Source organism: Schistocerca cancellata, chromosome 4, assembly GCF_023864275.1.
Source record: "Schistocerca cancellata isolate TAMUIC-IGC-003103 chromosome 4, iqSchCanc2.1, whole genome shotgun sequence".
In the NCBI taxonomy this organism is placed as follows: Eukaryota; Metazoa; Arthropoda; class Insecta; order Orthoptera; family Acrididae; genus Schistocerca; species Schistocerca cancellata.
The window spans coordinates 506,835,447-506,847,886 of NC_064629.1; the positions used below are offsets into that span (position 1 = coordinate 506,835,447).

Consider the following 12,440-nt stretch of genomic DNA (forward strand, 5'->3'; position numbering starts at 1 on the left):
TTTACTATGCAATATCAATTTGTACAAGAAGTTTCTCTGTTTTGTATTTGTGTGAAGGTACTATAATTATTTGTGTAATATTTATATTGTGTAATATTTTTCTTGTTTTTGTAATTATTTGTGTAACATTTATACTGTGTAATAATGACTTTCGTAATTCCTCAGATGATCTCTGAGGTCCCTACAACAATAAAAATCAATCAGTCAATTAATCATTACACCCTAATGAGACAAGGAGTAAATACTGATAGTTCCCTTGTGATAACAACCGATTCCAGATTGGTATAATCATATAAAGTGGTATGCAAAACTGGTAAGGGTATATTTCCTCCTAGGAAATCATATCTGTGACTTAGTATTTCTCTAGTCAGAGTTGGCTATTATACCTTGATACAGACTCATGTAACATGTGATCTATTATGTCAGGCCATCAAATGAATACAAGCAATGATTTTAAATTAAGGAACAAGGATTTTTGGGTAATATGCACCATGGCACACAAAGCTCATTGTGAACATAGGTTTAGAAAACTTAAAATTATGATGCTGCAATCATCATTTATTTTCCACTGGATATTACACATCAAAGAGAACTACAACAACATCCAACAGTATGACACAGGTCACAAGCACAATAGCAGAAACAATCATATCTAATATCGTTACATAGTATCTACACAAAAATGAACAAACATTTATGCAGAAATCAATAAAAATCTTTAATGCCATACATGAGCATTCCAGTTATCTACTAATCCAGTAATTAAAAAAGAAAGTTAAGGAATTCCTATTAGAAGTGACTGTTTATGTAATAGATGAATTTCTGATTGAAACAAAGAAAATGGTCTGACTGAAATTTGTGCATTCTTGTACTTGTAGATAAATGCCCAAATATTATAAATTTGTTGTATAAATGTCTATAGCCATATTGCATTTGACACCTGTAATGCTGGAAATGACATCTGCGGTTTTCAAACCAATAAAAATTCATTCATTTGTGATAGATAGGAAACTACAGAAGATGCACACTATAGTATAAACTCTACAGAAAGTACAAAATTTTAATATGTACTTGCTGATGTAACATAGACTTCATAAGTTACAGTTTCAAAGGCAAGGAGCATACCAAAATAAACTTATCATTATATAAAATACAAATTAATATATTAGCATCCATTTTCTTTGTTTATAAATATAGTACAATAATAGATCACAACATTTAAAGAATATATTCATTTTTATATTTGTCTGTACCCAGAATTCATTTGGCACATTTATGAGAAATATATATTTTTGATATATGTATATATGTTTACTACCAGTATAATCATTGATACTGATGATTACACCCACATCGTCAGGTAAAAGTGAGCAATTCAAAATGTATTTCTTTCCTTGATTCACCAGTACCAGAGAACAAATTCTTCAAAAATTCAGAAATACGTATTTGGTATCAGTGCTTATTTTAGGACGGTTACAGACATTACACAGAAAACACCAAACATCAACAGGTTTAGAGCTCATACACATATATTTTTTGTCTTTTTAATTTGTTTTTAAACATTTAACATCTAAGATTGACTTTTTTTTGTAGTTGAAATTGCCTTCTGGCAGGTCATAGAAATTGATTTAAACACCGAACATCAACAGCTTTGGATCTTACACAGTTTTAAAACATGGAGCTCACTGAATAGACAGTTTCATCTCTGAAACTGATTTCTGACAGGTAAAGGAAAAGGATTTTCTGATAGACTTCTACCTGTTGCTCAACGTGCTTTATTTTAAGTGATGAGCCTGACAGATTCTGCGCTGAAAGTGACGCCTGTCAGACCCTGGTGATGCCTCTGTTGTGGAGCTCCAGTCTTGATGTGGGTACATAGGATCTAAGGAAGGCTTTACAAGTCGAGGGAGAGGAGGATGATAAGCAGCTACCATTCCACCATCATCTAGCTGGTTAGATGATTCTGTGCGGCTTGAAGTACCAGGTTCTGTGTCAGATTCAGAACCAAAACTGTCATACTCCTCACTTGGTCGAGGTTTCTTCACACGACAGTACTCACTCCTCATAGACTATGATAGAAAGGAGGAAGCTTATTAAAATTATTAGTCAGACACAATTAAATGAAAATATTTTAATTTAATTCCAGGACTTAAATATGATACTGAAAGTCATGGTGGAATAAAGACAATGGAAGGAGCAAAGGTACTCACCTGACAGCTGAGGCTTAAGTGATTAACAGGAATATAAACAAGACAGAAACTGTTGTTAAGCATTTGGACAATGCTCTTCCTTTGAACTAACAGACTGAAATACACATGCGTGTGTGCTGCCCCCCCCTCCCCCCCATTATATTATCTGTGTACTCGTCAGTCTGCAGTGCCAGTATCATATATCTGTGTGTGTGTGTGTGTGTGTGTGTGTGTGTGCGTAGAATGACTAGCTCTGGGATAATATGTGTGTGTGTGGGAAGGGGGAGGGGGGCATGCATGCACACACATGTGAATAAACAAGAGTGAAATCATGAGTTTTAGTCTGTCAGCTCCAAGGAAGTACATTGTCCGAGCTCTAAGGAAGTACATTGTCCAAAAGCCTTGGAATAATTTCAGTCTTTTTTATTCACTTTTACTCCTTCCATTGTTCACAGTGCATAAGCATGAGCACAATTCTGGAATGCAAAAATAGTCTTAGATTAATTCTATTGTGTTATGTCAGGTATGAAATTTTAAAAATGAAATATAGATCAGTAACAAACAGCAAAACAGTTATTTAGGTTTTATTTGTAAGCTCAGATATGATTATTGGTGTAATTTCACTGGAGTGGGCAGTAACAACTGATCGTTACAGCTTATCACTTTTAGTGTTAGGCTGTGAGGCTTACGTACTTCTTACATTTATTGTTAGATTTCTTCATGCATACGTTATTTGTGGTACAGCTTAAAATACTGGTTCTTTTTAATGTTATCTGTTCATTTACTCCATGAATTGGAGTGGTCACTATTCTGAACAGGAATTTGATTTAAAGAGAACAAGAAGCAGTGCATTTGACCCATAATGTCTCTTTCATGTCTTCATTTTGGTTGTGAACGAGAGTAGCCTCTTCATAAATATTTTAATGTAATGCCACAAAAATACCATTTGGATCCTGGTTTGCTAATTGGAATCGTCAGACATGCTGATACAGGTCAGATGCTAATAATTATTTCAAGACTTTGGCAATGATCCCAAGATACAGTATATGTTCATCAGTGGTTGGGACAAGGTCAGTCACTCCTCAACTGGACCTCCAGCCAACATTAACTACACGACAAATTCCAATGATGTCTGCATTAACTGTTTGCAGAATTTCAACTGCCACAGGATTTACAGTTTCGTGACATATTGTGCATCAGAGACTTAGAACAGAATGTCTATATGGCACATATCATGTTGTGAGTTTTGCACTCACAGAAGTACATAAAGTAATCCAGTTACTTCACAGACAGCAACATCAGGATCTGACCATGAATAAATAGGAAAATGTGCCCTTCTGATTTGACATCCATTCAGTTTGCGATGTTATTCTTGTCACACATTTGTCTTTATGGAAAATGTTATCTGGTATAACCATATAAATATTGTAAAAAGAGAGCTATTTTAGTGGTGGGGTTCTAATTTGCAGATACTTTAAGTTGTGTGAGTATACATAGTTACACATCATTATTTTGAACAATGCTGCTAATGCCCAGATAACAGGAAAAAGGCACTGAAACAAACTGTTCAACTTTGTGGGGTGCTATTCTGTCAGACTTCTTATTCATGGAGGATATTCTACAGCACATGAATTTCTGGTGGGAAGATATTCCCTATATGGTTTTCCAATCTAGGTTTCCAGACCAGGATCCAATAGGAAAAGTTAATACATCATTATAATTCTTCTTGCCAACACTTATGAAGTACCAGCATCATCTGAAAGTCTGGCCAACAAAGATGAAGTACTGAAAGTTACAGTGGACCTGAGACAATGTGATACATTTCTCTGCTGTACATCCTATTCAATGTTAAAACTGGTGCAGAAAGGAAGAGATCTATTACACTTTGGCAATTTGCCAAATAGGAGTCCAGGAGTCCAGTGGAAAATTATGGAGAGGACTATGATGCTCATTCATCATTGTTTATGCCTGGATAACTCAGTGTGCATTGTGAAGAGGTCATCCCACCAGTGATGCAGGTCCAAGGGGAGGTCATGATGTCATGAGAATCCACCCTTCCCCCCCCCCCCCCCAAAAAAAAACTACATTTTACTAAAAGTGTTTATATTTTTATATATATTAATTACAAAATTTTTAATCTAACTTTCAGAGGTTACAGTACTGCAAGAACTAAGACTCTCAGAAATGGTGAGAAATTAAAAAAAGATTACAAAATTTGTTTAACACAAAGTATTTCTCAGTTGCTTTCCTGTAAGCTGGACCATGCAGGCTGGTTTGTGGGCTGACTGGCTATAGAGAAAATCCTAGATAGGGAAAAGTAGCCATTCAAAGGCTGACCTTACCTGTTGCCATCAACAAATGCGACATGTTTTGTGAGCCTACAGGTGAAACCAATAAACTCTTAAGGTTACGGGAAGGCAACACAGAAGGTGAAAGATTATACACTAAGAAAAAACCAACAGAAATACTGACTTTCCAGAGTGCAGGTGGAAATAAGAGAAAGATACAGAATTTCCCCTGTTTATATGCTCATATGGCTATAGTCTGCAGCTCTGCATTCATAGTTTTTGCCCTAGGTAAAATACTAGTAACAGTGAGTGCATACTTTGATTTCATACCATATAAATTTTGAAGGTGTTGAACTTGTGAATTTTTGTTGCTATTATAGTTATTAAAACAAGATCATGACACAGTGACTTTTCAAATTTTCAGACAAATGCTTTTCAGATGAAATGCTTACTTGTACCGCAGTTTCTTGGAAATTATACTGAAGTGACAGAGCTAAGTCATTATATAACAAAATTATATAAAATGTTTTATTAGCACAACAATAATACATTGATATTCTTTATATAATATTGTGCATCTGTGGCTATATTTTTGGATTTGTGTGTTTGCGTGTGGGTTTGCTTTGTGGGATGGTGGTTAACCCCCCTCCCCCCCCCCCCCCCCCACCAAAAAAAAACTTCAACTATTTATTAGACTAGTCAACTCTCCACAGAGGAGGATGAATATTAGTGCAGTGAGTTGGTAAATATTTTTATTGGGCACTAAGAAAATAATTTCTCAACAGATGATAAACTTTACATACTAATCAAAAGTTCCGTCAGAATGTAAATAATTTTGAAGTAAAGGTAAGAACAGACTGAGTAGTAGAGACGTTTGATTGCTGACAGGCACATCAACAAGATTGAAAAATTCTCTAGGTAACTCATATGCATGTACATGTCCAAAAGCTAGTGATTTTTTCAGTCTTGTTCATTAGTTAATGTCTCTACTGTTTGGTGAGTTCTCACCTTTACGCCTAAATTACTTACAATGAGAAAATTAAGATATTAGTGAACAACTGTAAATATACTTGCAAGAAACTGTGAGGGTTTGAAGAACTTTTTAAATGCAGGCAGGCTTTTGTAACACTTAGTGCTAAAAGTTGGCTGCAACCAGATCCTGTCAGAAGCAAAACCTTGGGACTAAACCCAAGTGTTAATTGAGAGAATAGATAACATGGAAAAGGGGCAGTAAGCCTATAAAAATTTAAACCCACAGGGCTAGAAAATGAGTCTGCATGTGAAATTATTTGGGCAAGACCAGCTGTCAAAGCTTGGCTAAACTGTTTAGTTGAATGCTTCTGGTAACCACCAGATTAATGCACAGAAGTATTTGGAAATTTTTGAGGCATGTCTTGTATAACAAGTATATATGTTCTCCAGTTGTACCATGATCGTTGGAGCAGATTTTAACCACCCTGCACTGTTTAGGTAAATGGCAATCTCATAAGTAGGAGATGAGATAATCTTTCTGAAAATATGTTCTGAAATGTTTTCTCTGAAATCATCTAGCAAAAATTGTTAAAAGTGGTTCAGTAACGCATCCACAAATGAAATAAATTAAATTTGTTAATGACAGATAAATCACATATTTCTGAGAATGTGTGCATAGAGATTAGGATCAATGATAATGATGAAGTCTAAGTGACAGTGATTACCAATCTAAAAATGACTGCAAAAACAAGCAAAGAATTTTAAATTGTTGGTAAACTGAACAAGTAGCCGAGAAACTATTATTCAAGTACAATAAGGAAAAACAAAGTTTGAAGCAGCAGGTAGATTTATAAAAACATATTTGGCCATAATGCAAAAAAAAAAATGCAATGGCTTCATATGAAAATCCTATGTCAATACTTCTTGCAATGGTCATTATCATCATCATTATTTATTGCACTGGTCACCCTTTAAGGCCTACAGCAGAAAAACTAAAGAAATAACCACACTACAAAAGGAGAAAAAGCTGCATTATTTAAAAATTATAAAAAAAACACACAATAAAATGCACAATAAAATAGTCAGTCAATCACAACAGAAGAAAGGACAACTTCAGATGGTAGTCAATTGTTGCCAAACTCTAGTTTCATCTTCCACCACTCTCTAAACCACTTCTGTAAGGTCTGTTAATTCTTTGTTTGTGTCCTCCCTTGGGAATTTTTTAGTAGGTTGAGGATGGAAGACTCAGTATGGAAGGGATCTATCAGACTGAAGGATGCTGCCAAACCACTGTAGTCTATTGTACCCTAACATCCAGCCAGTGTGTGGTTTCCCAAACTGCTGGTGCTAAGAAATTTTGTTATTTTCTGTTATGTGTTAATGCTGCAGATAAGTTAATGGCCTGGCATTTGATTGTAACAGTGAGACCAAAGACTGCAGAAAAGTGAAATGATGAATTCTACTTTAACATATAAGTTATGAAAGGAATAGCAATACTACCACCATGCAACTACAAAAGTCAACACTAGTGGTCATAAAAACAAATACAAGTGCTAATGCTCAACGATGTTTCAAAAAAAGATAGGGCCCTACCAAGTTCTCCACAAAAACAATGTGTAAGTGAATTAACTTTATTCTTGACCAGGATTTATGGCATTACCTATGGAGCAATGAACTGTTCCCAAAAATTGAAAGATGGCACAAATAGCACTCATTTATGTAGAAGTGATGGACAGAATTACCACCCTCTACCACCCACCTCCATTTATAGTACAATTTAGAACATATTCTGAATTCAGACATAGTGAACTGTTGTTGTGGTATTCAGTCTAAAGATTGGTTTGGTGCAGCTCCCCATGTTACTCTATCCTGTGCAAGCCTCTTCATCTTTGAATAACTACTGTAACCTACATTCTTCTGGATCTGCTTTGCTTACTGTATTCATCTTTTGGTCTCCCTTTATGATCTTACCATCCACACTTCCCTCCATTACTAAACTGGTGATCCCTTGATGTCTCAGAATGTGTCCTATAAACCAATCCCTTCTTGTAGTCAGGTTGTACCACAAATTTCTTTGCTTCTCAGTTCTGTTCAGTACCTCCTCATCAGTTAGGTAATCTGCTCACCTATTCTTCAGCATTCTTCTGTAGCATCACATTTCCAAAGATTCTACTCTCTTCTTTCTAAACTGTTTATCGTCCATATTTCACTTCCATACATTACTACACTCCACACAAATACTTTCAGGAAAGACTTCCTGATACTTAAATCTATACTCAATGTTAACAAATTTCTCTCCTGCATAAATGCTTTTCTTCCAATTTCTGGTCTACATTTTATATCCTCCCTACTTCAGCCATCATCAGATATTTTGCTGCCTAAATAGCAAAGCTCATCTACTTTTTAAGTGCCTTGTTGCCTAATCTGATTTCCTGAGCATCACCTGATTTAATTCAGCTACATTCCATTATCCTTGTTTTGTTTTTGTTGACATTCATCTTCTATCCTACTTTTGAGAAATCTTCTATTCCATTCAACTGCTATTCCAGGTCCTCTGCCATCTCTGACAGAATTAAACTGCCATTGGCAAACCTCAAAACTTTTATTTCTGCTCTCTGCACTTTAATAATTCCAACCCCAAATTTTTATTGGTTTACTTTACTGCCTGTTCATTGTACATATCGAATAGTGTTGGGGATAGGCTACAACCATATCTCACTTGTTTCCAACCATTGCCTGTCTTTCATGGCCCTCAACTGCTATAACTGCTGTCTGGTTTCTGTACAGGTCGTAAAAGCCTTTCGGTCCCTGTAATTTACCCCTGCTGCCCTCAGAATTTCAAACAGAGTATTCCAGTCAACATTTTCAAAAGCTTTCTCTAAGTTTACAAATGATAAAAATGCAGGTTTTCCCTTCCTGAACCTGTTTTCTAAGATAAGTCGTAGTGTCAGATTGCCTGTCATGTTCTTACATTTCTCCGAAGTCCTGACTGATATTCCCCGAGGCTGGCGTCTACCAGTTTCCCATTCTTCTGTAAATATTTTATATTAGTATTTTACAACCATGACTTATTAAACTGATAGTTTGGTAATTTTCATGCCTGTTAGCAACTGCTTTCTTTGGAATTGGAATTACTACATTCTTGAAGTCTGAGGGGTCATGGCTGGCTCTCCCAAAGCTAGCAGTAGCTCTGATGGAATATCAACTACTCCCAGGGGCTTGTTTCAACTTAGATCTTTCATAGCTTTGTCAATTGCAGTATCATACTCCCATCTCATCTTCATCTACATCCACTTTCCTTTCTATAATTTTACTTTCAAGTTCATCTCCTTGTATAGACCTTCTATATACTACTTCCACCTTTCAGCTTTCCCTTCATTGCTTAGGACTGGTTTACCATCTGAGCTCTTGATATTCATACAGCTGTTCCCTTCCCCCCAAAAGGCCTCTTTAATTTTCCTATAGGTGGTATCTATCTTTCCCCTACTGGAATATGCTTATAAATCCTCATGTTTGTCCTCCAGCCATTCCTGCTTAGCAATTTTGCACCTTGTGTCAATCTCATTTTTTAAACATTTGTATTCCCTTTGGTCTGCTTCATTAGCTGCAGTTTTAAATTTTCTTCTTTCATCAGTCAAATTCAATATCTCTTGTGTTATCCAAGGATTTCTACTAGGCCTTGTCTTTTTACCAACTTGATCCTCTGTTTACCAACTTGATCCTCTGCTGCCTTCACTGTTTCATCTCTTAAAACTACTCATTTGTCTTCTACTGTGTGCCTTTCTCCTTTTCTAGTTAACCTCTGCCTAACACTGCCTGAGAAACTCTCAACGACCTCTGGTTCTTTCAACTTATCCAGGTCCCAATTCCTTAATTTCAAACCCTTTTCCACTTTTCTTCACTTTTGATCTACAGTTCATGGCCAATAAATTGTGGTCAGAGTGCACATCTACCCCAGGAAATGTCTTACAACTTAAAATCTGGTTTCTAAATCTCTGTGTAACCATTATATAATTAGTCTGAAACTTTCCAGTGTCTCCAGGTCTCTTTTATATATACAACCACCTTTTATGATTCTCAAACCCCAAGTGTTAGCAATGAATAAATTATGCTCTGAGCAAAATTGTATCAGGCGACTCCACCTTTCATTCCTTTCCCCCAGTCAATATTCACCTACTATTTTTCCTTCTCTTCCTTTTCCTACAATTGAATTCCAGTCCCCCATAACAATTAAAGCTTCCTCTCCCTTAACTATATGAATAATTTCTTTTATCTCATCTTACATTTCTTCAATCTCTTCATCATCTGCAGAGCTAGTTGGCACATAAACTTGTGTTACTGTGGTAGGAGAGGGCTTCATGTCTATCTTGGCTATGATAATGCAGTCACTATGCTGTTCATTGTTGCTTACCCACATTCCTGTTTTCTTATTCATTATTAAACCCACTCCTGCATTATCCCTATTTGACTTTGCACTTACAGCCCTGTATGCACCTGATCAGAAGTCTTCTTCCTCCTGCCACCAAACTTCACTAATTCCTACTATATCTAACTTCAATATATCCATTTTCCTTTTTAAATTTTCTAACGTAGCTGCCCAATTGTCTTTGGTGTGACATCATGTGTGCTGCACTGCTGTTGGAATTGCTTGTTAATATTTTATAAAATTTTAGTCTTCATTTACTTATTTTAACATTAATTTGTGTCAATATTTGCTGTAAAAGTAACTTATTAGTGGATTTTCATTAATCTCAGTCATTCTTCCTGTGTTATTGACTCAAGGGGTCTATTATTCGTGAGTGTTCTTGCGTCGTTAGTCTAAGCCTCGCCTCAGAAGTGTGTTTACATTTTGTGGCGTGCACTGCAGCTGTAGTGGTTATAAAGCTAAAGTACTGACAAACTTATTTGTGCTCTGTAATACAGTTATTAAATTTAATAGCTTTCAGTGGTGTTGGGTGCCATTTGTCATGAAATAATGACTTAATAAACTTTTTTAATCATTCGCTCACTGTGTTTTTTTAGAGTTTTCTGTGCATTGAAGTTGCTTAGTAAATTTTGTGCTTTAGTTTTCAACTGATGTTTCTTATTGTTTCTAGTGAAATATTTCAGTAAAATTTTCGTTCATTGTTTTAACTTTGCTTAGTGTTCCAGTGGACATTTGAATTTTTTGGTTTTAGGTAATAATTTTGTGATGTTTTGTTGGTATTGGTATTAGCTGTGGTGTAGTAGTATTAATACTAGTAGTTGCTTTCTTAGTAGACAGAGAATTTTGAGACCACTATTATTATTTCTTAAATAGTTCTACTGGTGTAACTGAACTTTGGTAACATAGACATATAGTTTCTGTCAGTAACTGTAAAATTTTACCATGAGTGAGAAGTGTGGGCTCTGTTGTAGGTTTGTGAGTACTGGGTTACGGTTCGGGATTTGTTCAAAGTATTTTCATTGGGGGAATGCATGGGGAAGCCAGTGGGCATTCTAGCGAGATCCTCTCCTGGGAATGCAGAATCTGTAGTAGAAATAAGTTGATAGAGAAGCATGAGCATAAGATCTGTGGCCTTCAGGTGCAGTTACAACGTGCAAAGGAGGAACAAGATGGGTTGAGGAGGGTGAAGGGTGGTGGGGAATGGGAAATGGCAGTTAGCAAGAAGGCAGCTAGGAAGAGGACATATTCAGACAATTATACTTTGCGTACATGCAACAGATATGGCCAACTGTCAGAGTTTAGTAGAGAGGAGCCTCTTGTAGCTGTAGATGTAGGGAACATGCAGCAGTGCTCAGCAATTAGGAAGCCTAGGTTAGTTGCAAAGTGTATCAGAAAGAAGAAGGTTCTGCTGCTAGTTAGTTCCCATGGTGGAGGTGTGGGCCAGCAGTTGCAGGAAGTGTTGGGGAGTGAGTATCAGGTCACCAGCATTGTGAAGCCTAGTGCAGGGTTGGCTCAGGTGACTAACAGCATAGCGGAGTTATGTAAGAATTTTATGAAGGAGGATCAGGTAGTGATAGTGGGTGGAGCAGGGAACAGTCTTGATAGGGACAGGGAATATGATGTAGGTGGTGACCTGGTTAAGATAGCTACCCAAACTGGTGGCACTAATGTGCATTTCGTGCAACTGTTTCAGCATCATGATTGGGCTCATCTTAATGCAGCTGTTAGGCACGTTAACATGGGGCTGGGGAAGGCGCTGATGGCAGAGGGCATGGGTGACATCTCAGTCGTGCCAGTTGGATCTATCAGTAGATCGGGTTTCACTAGGCATGGCCTGCACATCAATAGGTATGGGAAGGGGAGGCTAGTTAAGCTTATAGGTGACAGTGTAGTGGGTTGTGGTGGTGATGTCAATCATGGAAAAATTCGTGTAGTAGTTGGTGTTAGAGCTGCACCTTTTTTAGGCTGAAGTCAGCTGATAGGTGTACCTGCTTTAAGGAAGTCCCTGTAACTACGGGCTCACCTTCCGAGGATGTAATGCTTCCAAGTAGAGAAGGAATTAGCATATTTCATCAAAATATAAGAGGTATTAGAGGTAAAGTTAGTGAACTGCTTGTAGATGTTGACTCTGAAATTACTGGTATATCAGAGCACTACTTAAATAATTTGACAATTCAGAGGCTTCCTTTACCAGGCTACAGATTAGCTGGCTGTTTCTCAAGGAGTTCCTTGTGGGGTGGGGTAGTGGCTATGTACATAAAAAACAGCATTCATTTGAGTCCATAGACATATCATGACAGTGCACTGAACTGATATTTGAATGTTGTGCAGCAGTAGTTGAATGTAGTGAAACTAAACTTCTAATTGTTGTTGTTTATAGGTCCTCTACTCCAATTTCAGAGAATTTCTGCTCAAGCTAGAGAGGGTTCTTGATTCACTTTGTAGGAAGTATCAGAAACTAGCTATACGTGGTGACCTGAATAAACATTTTGTATATGATGGTGCAAGAAAAAGGATGTTGTAGATCTCCTAAATTCGTATGACCTGATGCAGACTGTGTTTTTT

At 36.8% G+C, this 12,440-nt stretch overlaps 1 protein-coding gene across 1 annotated transcript in view; it reads right to left on the bottom strand.

Moving 5' to 3' along the window:
* Positions 1–575: 575 nt before the first annotated feature.
* LOC126184293 (Down syndrome cell adhesion molecule-like protein Dscam2) overlaps positions 576–12,440 on the bottom strand; it is a 595,669-nt gene continuing 583,804 nt past the window's right edge. The window contains exon 28 of the mRNA XM_049926671.1: positions 576–2,069. Within this exon, the coding sequence (XP_049782628.1) occupies positions 1,776–2,069 (294 nt within the window). The 3' untranslated portion in view covers positions 576–1,775. The remainder of the gene's footprint in view (positions 2,070–12,440) is intronic.